The 21,815-nt window shown below is 44.9% G+C and overlaps 1 protein-coding gene across 5 annotated transcripts in view; it reads right to left on the bottom strand.

The window, feature by feature from the left end:
* Positions 1 to 21,815, bottom strand: part of LOC142491033 (uncharacterized) — a 49,152-nt gene that overhangs the window by 18,051 nt on the left and 9,286 nt on the right. For 2 of the 5 annotated variants that reach the window (XM_075593371.1, XM_075593367.1), the window contains exons 1-3: positions 1,560 to 1,692; positions 1,335 to 1,403; positions 393 to 471 (exon numbers count right to left, since the gene is read on the bottom strand). In XM_075593371.1, coding sequence (XP_075449486.1) covers positions 393 to 471; positions 1,335 to 1,391 — 136 coding nt within the window. In that variant the 5' untranslated portion in view covers positions 1,392 to 1,403; positions 1,560 to 1,692. The other 3 variants (XM_075593370.1, XM_075593369.1, XM_075593368.1) reach the window with 3 other exon arrangements.

Below are 21,815 nucleotides of genomic sequence, written 5' to 3'. Positions count from 1 at the left end.
GTTTCCTAACTTTATTATTTTAGTAATTTAGTAAGGCGACAGCTATCGGAAAAGGTAACTATTACACTCAAGTAGAAATCTACTGTACTATGTTTGTATGATTAATTTCATTAGAGTAATTTTAAATTAAGACATTTCATGTCAAGATACTAAAATGCGGGACAATTATTCGTCCAACCGACCTTTCTGGGACGGGACAAGTCAAAGAAATAGGGGACCATCCCATATATACGGGGCATCTGGCAACCCGACTACACATTTTTGATGTGTTACTTAAAATTGTGTTCTGGTTCTGTGCAGCAAGGTACTGTATGTGGTTTAAAAATTATCAAGATAATCTTCATAGGAAACATGATTAATAGATAGTAAGGAAATGGTTAGTTTTTACTTACATGTTTTTGGGATGTTTATAATGTGACAGATACACACACAGTAGAAGATGGCAACACATTGTATATTCATAGTGAAGACCTACAAAAGGAAACAATTTACAATTTATGCAATATTATTTTTTGCATTATTCTTACCTTATTTAAAGGCTTTTCTACATTTAGGTATAATACCACTACTCTTTTAATAGCCGAACTAACTGATAAACTTTATGTTTACCATCGTCTCTCTTATGTGCTGCAATACTGCGTGTGTTTGTAAAAGAAGCATATTCCTTTCTGACTTTAATGGAGCCCAGGGGCCCAATTGTCAGATAAAAAGAGTTTTGCTTGTTACTTCTTGATTTTTAAGGGCAAGTAAATAAAAGAATCCATTTATTTTGAAAAATGTGACCCCTTGTAAAAAAAAAAAAGTAGCGGATGAGCCTTTTTTGGGTTTTGGCTGTGTTTAAAAAAAATTCCCTCTGAACACCAAATTCTTAAACTGCTCGAATTTAATGTCAAATCTGCAAAGTTCCGATTTTGAAATCCCTAAATCTGGAATTCCCCTTCATTTTTACTGCTAAATAAGTTACAATTACCATCTTATTCCACGTGCTGCTAGAAACACTTTACTCTTGTGTGCTTCACAATCAATTTAACATTGCAGTATTTCTCTCTTTGATCACAGCCGTGCTTCTTATACTGTACCTTGAATTTAGTCACTTGCTGTGTTAAAATATTATAAACACTAGTGTATGTAACAGAATCTAAATTATTTCCTGTTGGTAAATGGTTATATTCCCATGTTACAAATTCTCAATTAACCCTACCCAAAGATCACAATCAGGTTCAACAATATAACTATATAAGAATCATTGACTTCATTGATTATTTCAAATAGAGCAATTATTTGTGCAATTACACATTATTCTAGCAAAAATGTATCATTTCAAATAAACTTACGGTGGTTTTCTTGTTATATGTAGGTCCTTTCGATGGCAAATTCCAACAGTTCAACATTCAGCAAAGCACCTGTAAATGTGATTTAAAGGTGGTAAGTGACCCTTTTAGATAGAAACAAGATAGTGTCCCCTTCTCTTTCCTGAGAGAGAAACCTCCTCCGTCTTTCTGGTTTGCTAAGCAAAGACAAACGTCATTATAAAGGGGACACATATCAGCCTGGTATACCTGTAATTGAAAGGCTTTTATATAACAGCCAAACTGTAGAGTGACACGTATTTATAACGTCTGTGTATAAGTCTGTAAATATCTTGTCATATGCTCTTCCTAATTTTGGTAGGAGGCAGAAATGCAGAACGAAACATCTCTCATAGGCTCGCATGTGACCTGTTGGAACTTCTCAGTTTCCCTAATAACCCTTTTACAATGAGAAGTAGAAACTAACAAAATATGTGCGTGTGACATCTGTCAGCACATAAACCCAATTACTATGCACTACAACATAAACTTGATGTTCTCTGGCTTTTTTTTAAGGCATAATCCTGCCCAAATTCACTATTGATTTTTTTGTTTTAAAGAATTCTAACTCTGCAGCTGAACCAAAATATTTCCAGCTCCAGGGGCCTCGGGTTCTCAAGACACTTACCGTTCTAGTCACTGTTGTTCTTGCTGTGAATTTAAACATGCCCCCCCTGGTATTGTCCATTAGAAAGCTGCAACATCTGCCACCAATGACATTACAGCTTTAAATTGGCCTGTGGGATCAATGAGATCTGAAGATCATTTTGAATATTTGAACAATATCTGAAATACCAAAAACTAAAACTGTACAGTAAGTATCTCGGGAACCAGGGAAGAGGTGGGGAGCCTGGAGCTAATAGTTGTGTTTCTCCCCAGTACAAATCATTAAAAAGAAAGAGGAAATAAAACAGCCGGCAGGATTGCTGCTTAATGTGAAGTTGTTTTTCCAGTCAATATGTTACTCTCTTTCTGATTGTAACGGAGGGCTCACCACAAACAAGACGCGACCGCAGGGCCGAGGTGGGGATTTGAAAATAACCAACCTCCAGCCACGAAGGCGCATCCGGAGTGTAGATTGGTAGAAGCCGGGTCGAGGTAGGAGAAGTCAGAATCGTCGTAGGTACTTGCCGTGGTTGGGGTTGGAGAGGTGCGGACCGGTGTGGGTACTTGCCGTGGTCGGGACTGGAGAGGAGCGGATCGTCGTAGGTAAAGCTAGGGTCAGGAGCAGAGAAGTGCGGAGTCCAGATACTAACCAAGGTCAGACAAGGAGAAACACAGGAGCTAGGATGCAAGGTACAAGACAAGGAGAATATAAAAGTGCGCAACCCCAAAACCAACTCAATCGTGTGAAAGACAATGTCTATTGGTGATAATGATACATAAATTCCTAATAAATAATGTAAATATTAAACCAAGTGAAAATATTAGGCACAGCCCTACTGTGGAAGTGAAAAATAAATATATATACCATACAGGAACGTTGGTGTATGCGAATGCAGCTCTTAAAAAGAGAGTGGCTCAGCACTCTCACAAACTAGAGATAAAGACAAGAAAAAAGCGCAAACACAAATCGTGAAGTATATCAAAACAGTGTTTAAATAAATTGGTAAGTATTCTGCGTACATTTAAAATAAAGGTCATAGGCATTTACGTGTAACAACACGTGATGTTACCACACAGCAGAGTGGGAGACTTGGAGGTTGTCACTCAGGTAACCGGATTCCTGCTGGAGCTCAAATCCGTCCGCGTCTGGCGTGATGTCAGCACCCTGCAGCCGGTTCGTCCGATGTTTGGGGAGAGAGATCAGCCCGGGTCGTCTGTCTCTACAGCCCACGTTCAGCACAAGGAGCCAGTGTATTTCACGTGGTTGTAGTCCCGATCATGAGGGTACACAGAGCGAATGTCCCGAACACAGTCTGCTCCACCGGCACTCGGCAGAGAGAATCAGTCCTAGTGAGCGCGCAAAAATGACGTCACTCGTAGGGACGCAGCTAGACACAAGGCGGGCCCAAAAGGAAAACCATGGGGCTGCGTGAGCACACGGAAGTGCTCAAAAGTGTCCCAAACTCACAATCAGGCTAAATAGAACCATTAAAAGGTACCACACATGGATATAAATAGAAAAATAAAATCTAACGTGTTTCGAAGCTAAACACTGCTTCTTCATCAGGAGTCCCTTTATTTTAAATGTACGCAGAATACTTACCAATTTTATTTAAACACTGTTTTGATATACTTCACGATTTGTGTTTGCGCTTTTTTCTTGTCTTTATCACACGACAAGGAGGCAGGGATTGCAGTAAGCACTTCACACGGAATGAAATGTTATGCTCAGCCATCTTGCCAAGGGGCTGACTGAGCATATATAGTATATCATAATACCTTTGTGGTCGTGAGTATGACAGCATACAATGAATAACTAAAACTCTGCATAGATAGATTGGATTGTTAGCATATTTTGCTTATTATGTTTTCTTGTTATTGTGTTGTATTACAATAAACAACAACCTTATCTTATACAAACTCTGAGTGACCTCTCTTAATAATAATCTCACGATACCCTAACACAAAAAGGGTGTGTAGCCAGGTCACCCGTTGTTGCCCTGCGACCCCCATCACCTCCGTGGCCGTGATCGATGGCGGGTGCTGCCGGAGCCAAGCGGCAGACCCGACGGCCATTCCAGAGGGTGGGGGCCGAGCACGGAGCGCTCCGGTGCTCCGGAGGTCCCCAGTGGCTCCCGTGCAGGGCGCTGCCATGTTGCGCAAGTTCGCGCATGCGCAGTGAGTGCCGGCGGCCCTGAAGAGTTGCGCATGCGCAGTGATAAGGCGCGAACGCAAGCCTACCAGGGAAGGCTCTTGGAAGGGACTACAAGTCCCATGAACCTCAGCAGCACCCCATATGATGCCAGGGAGCCAATAGGGCTACAGGAGCTCCCTGCTTGCAGGGAATGGATACAATTCGCGGGGTTTTTTCAGACAGGCAGTGCAGACCAGGAAGAGCTAGGGGATGGAGGTGAGTGCAGGGGTCTGTGACCCGCTGCATTAGGCCAGCAACCCCCCTAGGCCCCAGATAGGTCCTGAGCCACCTTATAGCTTGTGGTGCTGTAGGGACAGGCACTAGGTTAGGGAACCTGCCCCATTAGCTGCTTGCTAGTTAGGGACACAGTGGACGCTGCGCTTCCCGCCAAAAGGCTTGGGCTCAAGCTTACGCCACTAAAGAGAGATGGACTATCTTCACGGAGACCACGCCAGCCGGCCGCAGACGGATTCCCGCCAAGGTACCGACGGTGCGGAGCTGCGGTGATATTATCCACGCCGGAATTCACCCCACGCGCAGGAGGACATCACGTCGGATCAGGCGGATCCAAACCCAGTTGTATAGCGGCACCTGTGGCTAGAGCCCGGGCAGGTATTGTTATAAAGTGCACCAACAGATTATTCACACATAGTGGCAGCGCTGACCATGGGACAAGGGTTATACTGTGGACACGGTGTGGGGGTACACGGTGGTGGGCACTGGGTATACGCTCCTAAGCGGGAGTGATGGACAATTAAGACTTTGGTACAGAGTGGTACAGTTATTGAGTTGATACATATGGTTAATGTGTTGTGTTATGTTGATGCTGCATATAGTAAATGGTTATACCTATACTCCAGTATATGTGATTACTATATGCGGGTCCTGTGTAGGGGACATTCTATACTCCTAGACTCCTGCACAGGTGGAGGCGCTGATCAAGAAACGTTCCAGAGAGCACCCCAGGTTCCCAGCAAGCGGAGGCTCAGGCCTCTTGTGAACCTGCAGGTATACGCACCACACCTGGTAACACATAGGTTCCCCCTCACATACACTCTATATGCGGTTGGGTGGGGGAAGACCCGTTACAGGTGTGAGACCATTTTCTGCAGGCGAAAAATTGTGATGAGTGCTTCTGCTTAGAGCAGGAAATAACTTATTGCAAGACATTACCTGGGAGAACAGGGTGTGGCATTTCCTGACCCACATTACCAGGAGCCAATAGGAAGTCTGCAGGAAAAAGGACTCAGCAGTTAAAAGTTCTGTGGTAGGCGGGGGAGGAGTCAGCAGCAGCTGTGGGATAATGGATGCAGTTAACCCCTTGTTTGCCTAAGCCTGCATGGCGTCTGCGCGTAGAGAGTGCGTGCTGTGCCCCGCCCATGGAGGCGGGGCTTCACGGCAATACTCACACTAATGAATTAAACAATTTGATTTTATCTCAAGCCCGCAATCATTGTGTCCAATGTGTTCAAAAAGTTGCATGGTTTGGATATTTGGGTACAAGATAACAAGACGTGGTTATAGTAAAACATGTACAGTACCGCAGACTGTTTAAACCATAGCTTATTCAATTTTACATTACCACTATATATTGTAAATAATTCAGCTATTTGATGGAAACAGCAGTTCTGGAAAGAAGCATCCACAGGATTACCTTACGTATTACTAAGAAAAGTGTTTAGTCCAGTGGAACGATATTGGTATGATTTAATTATTGGGTGGTGTAACAGGGCCTTTCCCCTGTCTAAAAGGCTTCCAAAATAAAGCCTGTCTTTTGCTGATGAGTCCAGCAGAGAGCTGGTTAATTTCACCAGGAGTTAATTGACCAGTCTCCACCTCTGTCATCAAGCATGTTTAAAAGGCTGCTGCACAGATTGCATGGGATCTCTAGCACAGGGAGAGAGTCTGTGTTGCTATAGAGACCCCAGGGGATGAGAGACACCCTGTTCCAGGCAGCATCGGTCCATGGAACCCGCTAGAGGGATGACCCTACAGACACAACAACCACAGACCCTGGACTGATGTGGAGAGCACTCTGCCTACAGGTACCTCTCTCTTTGGACTGTGTCAAAGGTTGGTAAGAGGCTTAGCGTTTCAGCCCTCAGATAGGGACTGCTGAATGTTAGTAAATCCTCTACATGGGGTTAGGACTAGTTGTTTTTTTTGTTCTAGTTGTGTTTGCTCAGATGACGTTCTTTTCTGTTTAAAGCTGCTGGCTAATTAAGCCTACGTTTATTTTCCCCTAAAAACGTTTCCGGTGTTTTACACTCTGCTCACATCTCCTACAGGTGGAAAATATGACTCCTTTACAGCTGCAATACCAGGCCAGAGATCTTTGAGTTAGTAGTTCATCCAGAGTTCACTCACTTACAATGGAAAGATATTTGCATCTCTCAGACTCATATGGTCCTCTCCTTTCATCCTCATCGAGTGCATATTTTAGGATGTTTTTTGACCCCCTCAGGGTCATACAGTATCTTAGTTTCTCCTATGTTGCATCCTGACAAGATTATACACATACATTTGGTTATATATCCAAGTATTAGGTTGAGCGGTTGGGTCACTCTGTTGGTTTATATTATATTCTTGGACCCTCTGTCCACCTAGACCCCACCGGGGTATAGGCCAACTCACCTAAAAAGCCCTTTACCGGTTATATGGGAATTGTTATTTCTTACTACACACCGCTTTTACAGACTTGGTCCAAGACGTGTGGATAGGTCATTGCAACTTGCAGCCCTACTATTGGCTGAAGCTGTGCCATACCTCCATTCATCTGAATTTTTAAGGGAGGTACTCTGGATCTGACTTGTCTCCCACTCCCCTGATGAAGCATGCTTGTTGCACGCAGCCTTCTGTGGAGGTGGGCCTCAGAGAGACGGCTCAGACATAGATTAAATTATGCTATCTCCACATGGTGAGACAAAAAATTGCCTGGAAGATGCCGCACAACCCTCAAATATATGCAAATAAGAAATATGCAATAAATTAAATGACTTATTTACATACTTTCCAGGAATCTCTCAGGTTATATGCAATTTGCATATAATACATAATTGCACAACCAGAAACAAATCATGTCCAAAAAATGCCCATGTTTGGACATGTGATATGTTTAAGGAGTATGGCGAGATGCATATCTATGCGAAATGCCATTATTGTAGTTTAATGGATAGGCCCTGTGACGGTAGGGGTAGCCAGTCTTCATAATAAAGGTGAAGCCCAACTGGTTACCCCTGAAAACCGTGTGTCCCTGGTAAACAATATAGGAAGGTTGGAGCACAACTGAATACAGGGTGGAAAAAACAATCTGCAAGAGAGTGTGTGTCCCAAAAAGGTTTAATGGATCAAACCATAAACATACAGTGAGCCCACGGGCCCCCACCAACGCGTTTCGAGCAACGCTCTTTATCAAGGTGCATATCGATCCCCTCTTACCTGGTCTCTGATATACACTTAGTTTCTCGCCAAAACCTCCCGTCCGCTCGGCGCTTAGCCGCGTCACAAGTGGCGCGTCATGCGCGTCGCGCAACGGTGACGTCAGCGCGCACTGCGTGTATACAGATATGACAAACTTTATTGACAATTTACAATTACCTATTAAAGCATCCAAATAAAACTACATACATACAAGACCTGGCTACACAATGCCTTTATAACATATTAAAACCTATCTGATAAGACGTAGGGGGAAAGAAACAATATCCTTCCACATCCTACAAAATACAAACATACAAAATAGTAAAATAAATAAATCTGACACAAAATAAGCGCTTTTAAAATCCCAAAATAGTAAATCATATATATACATAATGTGTATATATTATGATGAATAAATGGGAAAACTAAAACAACATTGTATAATAGATCATGACATACTTTCCCCCATAATGCACAAACAAATATTTGAGAAGTAATGATATCAGAGTAGGGTATCTGATTAATGATTTCTTTATTCATTTAATGAATTTAATTTTGCTTAATTTTATACATAAAAGGGAGAATGTGATCAAGAGGTGTGATCAAAAAACCTGTAATGAAATGGTTAAAAGAAACCGTGAAGAAACTCCTAAGGGTTTAATCAAAACATAAGTTGATATTTATGACCATGGGATGATGAACAAGTAATGCCAAACAGTGCATAAAATTGAAAATACTCGTATGTGTATAAATGAATAACACATCTGTATAATATGTTAAGCACCGTTATCCTCTTGTTCCTCACCCCATGTGTAATATAGGTTTAGGTATAGTATAGTAGAGAATTCTTTATAGCAATAAGTGCATAATTGCCTTGACAAGTGGACAATAGATTTAGCAATATTATGTATTATCTATCCGAACCTGTTAATGCAAGAATGGAGTGAGGTCCCAATCTGAATTTAGACCATTTGGTATCTTAGTATTTAGGGTAAAGATCCAATATAGTTCCTTCTTGTCTAATGAGACGGTTCTATTTCCTCCCCTAATCGGTTTAGGAATATGTTCAATACCCCTGTATTTCAGATTTTTTATATTCCCCAATCTGCAGTTGGTGAAGTGTTGGGCGACAGGATGGGTCAAGTCTCCTAATTTGATAAGTCTTATATGTTCCCTCATCCTAGCCTTCAGTGCTCTGGTGGTACGTCCTACGTACTGCTTACCACATCCACAGTCCAAGAGGTAGACTGTGAATGTGGTATCGCAATTAATGAAAGATGTTATAGGGAATCGTTGCCCTGTACTGTTAGATACAAATTCTTTACATGACTCCATGTGTGTGCATGACACACATTTAAGACACTTGAAGCAACCTGTGGGAAGATTACGATCCTGACCTGGCACTGATGAAAAAAGACTTCTCGTCACATAATTGGCTATAGTCTTAGCTCTCTTGAAGACAAATCGTGGCCCTCCTAAGTATACCTTTTGGAGCAGTGGATCTGCGGATAGGGTAGGCCAGTGCTTTCTAACAATATTCTTTATACAGTTAGCCTGTGTGCTATATTGAGTTATAAACACCGGATCTGCCCCTTCCCAGTTTTCTTTTGTTTTACCTTGCTTAGTCAAAAGGTCATTCCTGTTCATACTTGCGACCTCTTTGAGTGATGTTTGCAAATCAGAGAGTGGGTAACCTCTTTCAACAAATCTTAATAGCATTTCTTGGGATTGTTTTATAAAATCCTCATTGTTCGTACAGATACGTCTAAGTCGTATGAATTGTCCTTTTGGAATAGATTTTAACAAAGACTGGGGATGACAGCTGTCAGCTCTCAAATAAGTGTTCCGTGAGTTGTGTTTTCTATATACATCCGAACTGATTTTCATATACATATCGATAAATAATAACAAATCTAAATATTGGATATGGTGAAAATCATAGGTGTGAGTGAATTTTAAATTTAGATCATTAGTGTTAAGATAATCTATAAACAATAGTAGTGAATCAACCCCTCCTTCCCAAATAAAAATTAAATCATCTATATAGCGCCGATAAAAAGTGATAAATTGTCGATAGGGGTTGTTATCTCCAAACACGTGGACCGACTCCCACCAACCTAAAAACAGGTTGGCGTATGATGGAGCGAAGCTGGTACCCATAGCGGTTCCACGTGTTTGGAGATAAAAAGTCCCATCAAACAGAAAATAATTGTGGTGAAGTAAAAAGTGAATACAATTCATGATGAAACTACTTTGAACAAGTGAAAGTGAAGAGTGATCTAAATAGGACCTGACAGCTGCCATCCCATGTTGATGTGCAATAATTGTGTATAAGGAGGCCACATCCAGTGTGACCCAGATGTAGCCCCCTTTCCAATCCACCGACTTAAGGAGTTCCAGGAGGTCACCACTATCCCTGATGTAGGAGGGCAAGGACCGTACAAATGATTGCAGATAGTGATCTATATATCTTGACACACCATCTCCCAAAGATCCAATACTAGCAACTATTGGTCTTCCAGGAGGAGAGACCAACGTCTTATGGACCTTTGGGAGATGGTGAAATACAGGAATGACCGGATATGCATCAAAAAGAAATTCACATTCTGTATGTCCAAGAACCCCTAGGAGGGATCCTTCTTCTAGAAGTGACCTGAGTTGCTTCAGAAATACGGGAGTAGGGTCATCACGCAGAACAGAGTAAGATAATTTGTCAGTTAGTTGGCGAATAGCCTCCGCTTTATACTGTAGTGTACTCTGAACCACGATGGCCCCTCCCTTATCTGCCCCTTTGATAACAATAGATTTATTCATTTGTAATTTATGTAGGGCCTCCTTCTCTGACTTGTCGAGATTGTTGAATCTGCTCCGTAGGGGAAACAACTCAAATGTGTATCCCCTAGAGAGCAGAGTCAAGTCCCTCTCGACAAGTTTTTCGAAGGTAGTAAGACAATGTCCCTTCATATGTGAGGGGTAAAAAAACGATTTTTTCTTTAGCCCTGATTCCTGTCTCCCCAACACATTGGTTAAATCTATAAAATCATCCCTATCTTGATCTTTTAACAGGGAATCCATATCATTTAAACAACACTGTTCCTTGAAGGTGAGGGCAGCGTGTGGCATGGTGGAGCCAGAGTTGGAACCGTCAGCATCCACAGAACCGAAAGGAACCCCGGAGCCGACAGAACCGCACTGACTCCCCCCAACCCCATCATTGCTTCTCCCCTCAAAGAATCTTTTTAGAGTGAGTTTTCGGGTATATTTATTAAGATCTACAATGGTGTCAAATAGTTTCAGCTTGGATACTGGTGCAAACTTTAGTCCTTTATCCAAAACTGAGAGTTCCGCACTTGTCAGTTGTATATTAGACAAATTAATAACCCCAGTGTTTTTAATTAGGAGTTCTTCTTCCTTTTTGTTGGATTTCTTTTGTCTTCTTTTTGTCCCTCTTCTTGTGCGTTTGGTCGCTCCCAGTTTTTTGAGGACCCAAAATATGTCTTAGTTGGGTAATCTTTATTGTCACTACTGTCCCGCCTACCACGTCCTTGACCCAAGGTGTCCCCTTTATAGTCTCTCTGTGTTCTTAAGTCATGTTGTTCATGTGTGTGTTGTTCGGCCTGATGGGAGGTAGAGGCATGAGAAAATGTATCACTATCTGAAAAGTCTGATTCTCCACTGGTGGTATTAGTGAAGGATATGTTTTTCTTAAGTATTGATTTTTTCTGTGGTTGTTTTTTACCATTTGTATCCTTTTTAGGTGTGGACGAATTAGATTTCTTAGAAAAAGCAGTCCTTTGCCACACATACACTTGGTTGCGAACATAGTCCTGCTTGTCCCTCTCAAATTTTGTTTGTTTTTGTGACATAATTTCTTTTTCCATTACCTCGATATTCTTAGACAGACTCTTATCCAGCTCGTTAAACCCCTCCATATCAATGAATTGACGTAGACCTTTTTGAAGGACACTAATATCTTTGTCCAGTAGTTTTTTCTCCTTTGTTTTAAGGTCTATGATCAACTCCATGAGTGTGAAGGAGCAACAATTAAGGGTATCCTTCCACTTGCTCTCGAAGTCTGCACTCACAAACCCAAACGTGGGGGATTTTTTTACTCTTAATCCTCTAGGAATTCTCCTAGTCCTGACATAATTTTGTAGTGTAATGATATCCCACCATGTTCGAATTTGTGTTGACAATAATTTTTCTAGTTTTGAAAATTGTAATCTGAGATCCGAAAGATCTTCACAATTAGATTCCAAAGTGTTGTCAAATACCTGTTCTGCCCTTTTGGCTCTTTTAGAATTATCGGAGCAACAAAAGGCATATTGTGTAAGATTCTCAGTCTCCTCCTGGAGTTCTTCCTCGGTTTCAATATCATGTTGATCCATATTAGAATGCATACACCAGTGATGGTATAAGCATAAAAAATATATTGATAAAAATGGGTGTGCACACACTCTCACTTGGCAGATAAATAATAAATAATTCAATCCATGTGAGCAACCTCACAGTCTATAGATACAATGTAAAAAATGCTGTATGGTGCTCAGAAACATAGATCAAAAGCTGCAATAAAGTCCTTCAACAGAATAATTCCATGTGTAGAGATCCTAGGGGTACCAGGAGCATTAAACCAAACCAAAATCCTGTTGGATATAACACCTATTTCCACTATAACACGATGGCCTGGATGGAGTTCCACTATTGTAAGTAACAACTCCCACTAGCTAGTGTCCAGTCAGATATATCGCTGTGGAACAATAAGGTGTAAGGTGTAAGAGTAATATTACTCACGGCTGGGTGGTCTTCCTGGTATACCTCCTCCGGTAGGTGCATCCGGTCTTCCAATGGTCACAGCAAACAATATAGGAAGGTTGGAGCACAACTGAATACAGGGTGGAAAAAACAATCTGCAAGAGAGTGTGTGTCCCAAAAAGGTTTAATGGATCAAACCATAAACATACAGTGAGCCCACGGGCCCCCACCAACGCGTTTCGAGCAACGCTCTTTATCAAGGTGCATATCGATCCCCTCTTACCTGGTCTCTGATATACACTTAGTTTCCCGCCAAAACCTCCCGTCCGCTCGGCGCTTAGCCGCGTCACAAGTGGCGCGTCATGCGCGTCGCGCAACGGTGACGTCAGCGCGCACTGCGTGTATACAGATATGACAAACTTTATTGACAATTTACAATTACCTATTAAAGCATCCAAATAAAACTACATACATACAAGACCTGGCTACACAATGCCTTTATAACATATTAAAACCTATCTGATAAGACGTAGGGGGAAAGAAACAATATCCTTCCACATCCTACAAAATACAAACATACAAAATAGTAAAATAAATAAATCTGACACAAAATAAGCGCTTTTAAAATCCCAAAATAGTAAATCATATATATACATAATGTGTATATATTATGATGAATAAATGGGAAAACTAAAACAACATTGTATAATAGATCATGACATACTTTCCCCCATAATGCACAAACAAATATTTGAGAAGTAATGATATCAGAGTAGGGTATCTGATTAATGATTTCTTTATTCATTTAATGAATTTAATTTTGCTTAATTTTATACATAAAAGGGAGAATGTGATCAAGAGGTGTGATCAAAAAACCTGTAATGAAATGGTTAAAAGAAACCGTGAAGAAACTCCTAAGGGTTTAATCAAAACATAAGTTGATATTTATGACCATGGGATGATTAACAAGTAATGCCAAACAGTGCATAAAATTGAAAATACTCGTATGTGTATAAATGAATAACACATCTGTATAATATGTTAAGCACCGTTATCCTCTTGTTCCTCACCCCATGTGTAATATAGGTTTAGGTATAGTATAGTAGAGAATTCTTTATAGCAATAAGTGCATAATTGCCTTGACAAGTGGACAATAGATTTAGCAATATTATGTATTATCTATCCGAACCTGTTAATGCAAGAATGGAGTGAGGTCCCAATCTGAATTTAGACCATTTGGTATCTTAGTATTTAGGGTAAAGATCCAATATAGTTCCTTCTTGTCTAATGAGACGGTTCTATTTCCTCCCCTAATCGGTTTAGGAATATGTTCAATACCCCTGTATTTCAGATTTTTTATATTCCCCAATCTGCAGTTGGTGAAGTGTTGGGCGACAGGATGGGTCAAGTCTCCTAATTTGATAAGTCTTATATGTTCCCTCATCCTAGCCTTCAGTGCTCTGGTGGTACGTCCAACGTACTGCTTACCACATCCACAGTCCAAGAGGTAGACTGTGAATGTGGTATCGCAATTAATGAAAGATGTTATAGGGAATCGTTGCCCTGTACTGTTAGATACAAATTCTTTACATGACTCCATGTGTGTGCATGACACACATTTAAGACACTTGAAGCAACCTGTGGGAAGATTACGATCCTGACCTGGCACTGATGAAAAAAGACTTCTTTTTCTACCGTGTGTCCCTGGTAGATTAGTGTGACGATAGCTTCCACAGGCTTATTAATATTACACAAAAATAATTGGGTTTGAACTGAACGAGGCTTAAGATATAATAAATTGTATTTATTCCTTAGAATAAAGGTGGACACAACAGATAATACAGTAACAAACAAGGAGTACACTTACTTAAGGGTTGGGGAATGAGAAGTATGATGTAGCATTTCTCTCAGCAGTCAGGAAATCATTCAGGTGATATCAGGTAACCATATCAGCAAACGAAGACAAAGGATATATGGGTGGACAGCAGTTTATAAACCATTCTCCTTCTATTCTTAACCTTAAGCACAGGGGATTGGTTTACAATTACCTCCAGCCACTCACTAACGTGGGAAAGCATTCTGACCCATGCCCCCCTGCTAGTTGGCACATGCGCAGTAGAACTCTGGGGGTCTCATTTCTGAAGCCCCACATTTACATCAGGAATGCCAGCCAGTCTACCATTTGGAGTTCTGGCAGGAAAACCTTTGTTGAAAGGTGTTAACTGGAACACCTAAGACCTGCCCTGGTTTGGGCTTCGGATAAACAGTGAGGGTAATAAAACTCTTTGAACAGCACTTAAATCCTAGACATAGCGGCGTCCCCAGGGCCATCTGCTACCTTATGGCCCAAAAGAATTTCCTCTGGGTCTTTGTCCATACCTTAAGATACACTATTAAGCATAAAACATAAACGTATTAAAATATCCGGTTCCGTTAGGTTTAGCAGGTCCAAACTTCCCAGTTCGCATTGCCAGAACTGGGACACCATATGGTCCAAAAAGCGACTTGCTACAACCTAAGAAACCGGAGTTACACAAATGCACATTAAATCATTTTAATACAAAAATCTCAATTGAAAAAGAAATCTCAGCTTTTCACTAAATCCCCATTGAAAACAACGGGCAGCTCCGCCATAGACTTTCAATGGTAAATCGGCGCCATTGAAGTCAATGGGGTTTTTCTGCCATTGAAGTCTATGGGAAAAGCCCCGAACTTCAAGGGGGTCCATACTCCGTCGGGTTGGTCCAAGTGGGTCAAGGATGGTTCTTCAGCGATGCCGGAGCAGTGGCTACAGATACCCCAAACCCTGATCCGCTGAACCCTCCGGAACCGGAGATATGGATTCCTAAAATTCAGCATTTCTCACTTAGTCATTTTTCTGAGCCGTTTCTGCCGCCGCCGGCAAAGCCTATGGCGCGACCCGCTCTATCTGGTTCGACCCTTATCGGGGATCCAGGATTCGGGGACCCGGTTGTGGTCGAGTGGGGGGAAGCCTAGGAACTAGGGGCAACAAGAATTTTATACCTAGGTGCCCTAGAACTGTTTATTCCCCCGCTAATTGACGTTGAACTTGACCCAGTGATTTTAGCTCTTTTGAAGGACATTGTATCCGCTTTGCGGTTTGCGGTCTGGACGGCAGCCAACTAGGTTACCTCGAGGCATCTCCATTGAAGTCAATGAGCCCATTGACTTTCAATGGGAAACCGCCGCTCTTCCTCTCGGACGCCACCTGCTGGTCACTACAGGAAACAGGACTAAAACAGCACAAATTCCTATTGATATGCATTGAGCCCTAATGGCGGCCAATGGGGAACCTGCAAAATGGTGCCTGAAAAGGCGGGAAAACTACACAAAGGGCTATAATCATTAAAGAACTATTAACCCTTGTGCTCCCGGATGGATTCTAGTGTGTATGTGATGCAGACACTGATTAACACAGACATTACAATGGAACAGGGGAACATACATTTACAGGTCATAACAAGGGTTAAATCACATTTCTGGACCTCAGTCCAGTTAACCCCTTGTCTCCCTGGTGCGGTCAGGGGTGGCCAAATGGGGTGCAACCCCTTTAATCTCCCTCTACACCTCCCCTTCTTAATGCGTGTCCTGTGGCCCACTGGCCCTGACGGGGCGTGGGGCACTGCTGGCACCATTAATGAATTCAGTCTCAGAGGGATAGTCCTGGCGTGAAAGTCCATCAGCATTGCTGTTTTCACTGCCCTTTTTGTGCTGAATGGTGAATTCAAATTCTTGCAAAGCCAAGCTCCATCTCAGCAGTTTGGCATTTTCCCCTGATACCCTCTGTAGCCAGCTCAGGGGATTGTGGTCGGTAATGACCGTGAAAGCCCTCCCATAGACATAGGGCTGGAGCTTTTTGAGTGCCCACACAATGGCCAAGCACTCCTTTTCAATGGTGGCATATGCCACCTCCCTGGGGAGCAGTTTGCGACTGAGATACACCACAGGGTGCTCTTTGCCGTCGTCCCCCACCTGGCTCAACACAGCCCCCACACCAAAGTCTGAGGCATCAGTCTGAATAAGAAAATGCTTGGTATAGTCTGGGGCAGCCAGGATGGGGGCCTCAGCAAGCGCAGCTTTCAGTGCCTGGAAAGCAGTATCACAGGCAGGAGACCAGGTAATAAGCACAGGCAGTTGCTTCTTAGTCAGATCAGTCAGGGGTTTGGCCACGGCGCTGTACTGTGGGACAAATTTCCTGTAGTACCCTGCGGTGCCCAAAAAGGCCATGACCTGTTTCTTGATTTTTGGAACAGGCCACTGAACTATGGCTTCTACCTTGGCTGGCTCTGGCTTGAGATGCCCTCCACCCACCCTGTGCCCTAAGTACAGGACTTCTGCCATCCCTACCATACACTTAGTGGGTTTTAAGGTAAGCCCAGCCTCCCTGATTCTATCCAGCACCGCAGCTACATGTCCTATGTGGGATTCCCAGGAATTACTAAAGACAGCAATGTCATCTAAGTAAGCCCTGGCATAGCTCTGCATCCCTTCCAGTAACCTATTGACCAGGCGTTGGAAGGTAGCCGGGGCATTCTTCATCCCAAATGGCATCACCAAAAACTCATAGAGGCCACTTGGAGTGATGAATGCTGACTTCTCTCTAGCCTCCAGGGTCAGGGGAATCTGCCAGTAGCCTTTGCTCAGATCCATGGTGGTCAGATACTTTGCCCCCGCGAGTTCATCTAGTAACTCATCCATGCGGGGCATGGGGTAAGCATCTGACACCGTCCCAGCGTTGCGCAACCGGTAGTCCACACAAAACCGGGTGGTTTTGTCCTTCTTAGGCACTAGGACTACTGTACTTGCCCAAGGGCTCTGGGACGGAGTAATTACCCCTAGGGTCAGCATCTCCTCAATCTCTCTCTCCATACTTGTCTTGACCTCTGCTGACACTCTATAAGCGTGCTTATGCAGAGGCTGCAGGTCCCCTGTGTGTACTGGGTGTTTGGTGAGATGTGTGGTCCCTGGCATGTCAGTGAAGAGGGCGCTATACTGAGCTAGCATGTCCCTGGCTTCTCCCTTCTGCCTAGCACTCAACTGTGCCCCGATCTCTACCTGCTCAACAGTGTTTCCTTGCTTTGCCTCCCCTAGGAGATCAGGCAGAGCATTTCTCGCCGGATCCTCCAGCAGTGGGCTACAAATGGCCATTACTGCTCCCATACTCGGTGCTCGGTATTCCTTTAACATATTAATGTGATATGTCTTGTGCCTCTCAGGCGCTACCTGTACAACATAGTTGCACTCATTCACCTTTCGGATGACCGGATACGGTCCCGACCAGGCGGCCATTAACTTGTTCTCCCGAGTGGGTTTGAGAACAAGCACCTGCTGTCCTGGGATGAACTCTCTGCTACGGGCCTGCTGGTCATACCATTGCTTCTGCTTGGTCTGAGCAGCCCTGAGGTGGTCCTGGGCCACCCCCATAAGCATCTCTAACCGGTCTCTGAGATCTACTACATACTGGATCACTGAAGCATCAGTAGCAGTAGTCTCCCCCTCCCATCCCTCACGGAAGAGGTCCAGAGGTCCACGTACCCTGCGGCCATATAGTAGCTCGAAGGGGGAGAAGCCTGTAGATTCTTGCGGTACCTCTCGGTATGCAAACAGCAAGTGCTGCAGGTGAATCTCCCAGTCTTTCCCCTCCGCCTCTATAAAGGTCCGAAGCATCTGCTTCAGGGTACCATTAAACCTCTCACATAATCCGTTTGTTTGGGGATGGTAAGGGGTAGTGCGCTGGTGCTGTACACCGCAGGCATCCCAGAGACAATGTAACAGTTCACTCATGAACTGCGACCCCTGATCAGTTAGGATCTCACTAGGGAAACCTACCCTAGCAAAAATGTTCAGCAAAGCTGCTGCCACTGTCTTGGCACTTATGGTGCCCAGCGCTACCGCCTCAGGGTACCGGGTGGCAAAATCCACCACCGTGAGGATGTAGCGCTTCCCTGACCTGCTAGGAATCATGAGGGGTCCTATCAGGTCCATCGCTACCTTCTGGAAGGGTTCCCCTATTATCGGTAGGGGTCTCAGGGGTGCCTTCACACGGTCGCCCGCCTTACCTACTCGCTGGCAGGCATCACAGGAGCGGCAGAAATCAGCCGCATCCCTGGATGCCCCCGGCCAGAAATAACGCTGCAATAACCGGGCTCGCGTTCTGGTGACCCCCTGATGTCCCGCTAACGGAATAGAGTGAGCTACCCGTAACAATTGCTGTCGGTACCCCTGGGGTACTACTAGCTGTCGCTTACCGGTCAATCCCTTCTCTATTCCCGGGTTCCCTTCTTCTCTGTATAGGAGTCCCTTATGCCATAGGCAGCGCTCAGTGCCCTCCCCTGCCTGAGATTCGGACGCCCGAAGTCTCACGCCGGCCAGGGTAGGGTCTGCCTTCACTGCCTCCCTAAACTGGGCTCCTAAATCTGCCCCCCCCCTCAGTCATGTCATTGTCAGGGGAAGGGGACACGGTAAGGGGGAACAGTAAGTCAGCCTGTGGTTGCAACTGATCCTGGCTTACCTCCCTGGGCTCCTCTGTGCCCTCCGCTAACGTTGGTCCCAAAGGCTGGGGGACTGGGGTGGCCACCGCCGGCATTGCCGCGGTCTGGCTCCGGGTAACCGCCGCCACTGCAGCGGGCTGGGGCACACGGTCGTAGGTGCAGGTCATCGGTCCCAGGTCATTGCCCAAAAGAATTTCAGCATCCAAACCTGGTAAAACCCCCACCTCCCGCACACCCTTGCCCACCCCCCAATCCAAAAAAATGCGGGCCACCTGCAGGAAACGTGGCTCTCCGTCAGCCACAGTGATCTGCATCCCAGGGCCTGGGATCAATTCCTCTGGCCGGACCATATCAGGTCGGACCAGGGTCACTGCAGCTCCTGAATCAAGTAAGCCAACTGCTTGCCGGTCACCGACTGTGACCGGGGTGAGATGCTTGCTCCTGCCGTCCGTCTGCTGCAGGTCTGCGCAGTGATGTCCTCCGCTCCTGGCTGTAGGCACTGAAGAAACCGGGGTAGGGGTGACATGGGACGTCTCGCTGGGAGTTGTTTCCATGACCGGTCCTGGTTCTTTGGTGGAAGCCACCCGCACGCGGGCTACCGGCTTTGCAGCTGGGGTGCGTTTCCCTCGGTAGGGTCCATTGGAACGCAGGGGTTCCGGGCAATCTGGTCTGAGGCGACCAGTGCTGTTGCAATTGTAGCACCGGCGCTCATGCCGGAGCTCTCCCGCCTTCTGTGACCCGCTGCCCGCAGGCGGCTTTTGGGTCCACTGGGGGGTACTCACAGCTTTCTTGGCCGGCGCCGGTGGGGTTACCGCTTTGGCTGGTACCTTGGCGGTCATCTGGGACCGGCTGACCACATAGTCATCTGCCATCCTCGCCGCCTCGGTGTAGGTCTTGGGCTTTTTATCATACACAAAAGCCCTCACCGCCGGCGGGCACTGCTGCATGAGCTGCTCCTGAAAGATGAGGTCCAGCAGGCGTTGGTAAGTCCTGGCCTCAGCCCTCCACCCAGTGTAACCTGTACAAAGCCATGCGGGTCACATAAGTGACATAGGTCTCCTGAGGGTGCCTCTCCCCCAGCCGGAACTTACCCCGGTAAGCTTCAGGGGTAAAACCGTGCTGAAACAGCAAAAGTTCTTTCAGGTGGTCATAGTCATCAGCAAACTCCTCTGTAAGCGCCATCAAAGTCTGTTTAGCCAAGCCGGAGAGTAGCGGGTCCAGGCGTGCAACCCTATGCTGGGGAAGCACCCCGTACCGCCGGCACTGCATTTCAAAGTTCCTTAGAAACATGTCAATCTGATCAGTGCCCTCCACATACTTGGTGAGACTGTGCTTGTCCAGTTGGAGTTCATCTTTGGGGGGTCGGACCGGGGGGCAATAAGCGGGTCTGTTCACTGCCATAGAGATAAACTGTAGCCGCTCCTCCGGTGTCCCTCTGTCTCCCCACGCTGTTATCAGTGCCAGCATTTCAGGGGTAAAGGGACTGGTAGCCGCAGCTACCCGTGCCCCTCCTGCTGCACTTGTCCGGGGAGGTGCACTTGGTCCCTCCCTGGGATCCTGCCAGCCCGGCACTGGGTTCAGTCCCTGATCTCCGGGCGGCTGTAAAAGGGCAAGCTGAGCTACTTCCAGGACCTCTGGATGCTCAGCTTCATATGCGGTGACTGCAGCAACCATGTCCTCGACCTCCTGGTCCACATATTCCAGTCCATAGGCACGGCACTTGTCTTTTAGCGGATTTCTAGTTCTCAGGTAATAGAGGTTCTCCGCTTCACTCATGGCTCTGAGTTCTGGGTCGAAGCAGTGAGGTGGTGTGACAACTTGCGTTACTTGTTGCACTACTGTGTGTTCAATATCTTTAGTCCCAGGAACTTGCAATTACCATCAAGTTCCCACTGGATCACAGTACCCCGCAGAATACTGTAATCCAGGTCCAGTTCAGTCCCGCCAGCTGCCACCAGTTATATTAATACGCCTGTGACGATAGCTTCCACAGGCTTATTAATATTACACAAAAATAATTGGGTTTGAACTGAACGAGGCTTAAGATATAATAAATTGTATTTATTCCTTAGAATAAAGGTGGACACAACAGATAATACAGTAACAAACAAGGAGTACACTTACCTAAGGGTTGGGGAATGAGAAGTATGATGTAGCATTTCTCTCAGCAGTCAGGAAATCATTCAGGTGATATCAGGTAACCATATCAGCAAACGAAGACAAAGGATATATGGGTGGACAGCAGTTTATAAACCATTCTCCTTCTATTCTTAACCTTAAGCACAGGGGATTGGTTTACAATTACCTCCAGCCACTCACTAACGTGGGAAAGCATTCTGACCCATGCCCCCCTGCTAGTTGGCACATGCGCAGTAGAACTCTGGGGGTCTCATTTCTGAAGCCCCACATTTACATCAGGAATGCCAGCCAGTCTACCATTTGGAGTTCTGGCAGGAAAACCTTTGTTGAAAAGTGTTAACTGGAACACCTAAGACCTGCCCTGGTTTGGGCTTCGGATAAACAGTGAGGGTAATAAAACTCTTTGAACAGCACTTAAATCCTAGACATAGCGGCGTCCCCAGGGCCATCTGCTACCTTATGGCCCAAAAGAATTTCCTCTGGGTCTTTGTCCATACCTTACCATACATTAAATCATTTTAATACAAAAATCTCCATTGAAAAAGAAATCTCAGCTTTTCACTAAATCCCCATTGAAAACAACGGGCAGCTCCGCCATAGACTTTCAATGGTAAATCGCCGCCATTGAAGTCAATGGGGTTTTTCTGCCATTGAAGTCTATGGGAAAAGCCCCGAACTTCAAGGGGGTCCATACTCCGTCGGGTTGGTCCAAGTGGGTCAAGGATGGTTCTTCAGCGATGCCGGAGCAGTGGCTACAGATACCCCAAACCCTGATCCGCTGAACCCTCCGGAACCGGAGATATGGATTCCTAAAATTCAGCATTTCTCACTTAGTCATTT

This window comes from Ascaphus truei, chromosome 3 (genome assembly GCF_040206685.1).
Source record: "Ascaphus truei isolate aAscTru1 chromosome 3, aAscTru1.hap1, whole genome shotgun sequence".
In the NCBI taxonomy this organism is placed as follows: domain Eukaryota; kingdom Metazoa; phylum Chordata; class Amphibia; order Anura; family Ascaphidae; genus Ascaphus; species Ascaphus truei.
The sequence above is the reverse complement of the archived record's forward strand: the minus strand, read 5'-3'. Positions and strand labels throughout refer to the sequence as shown.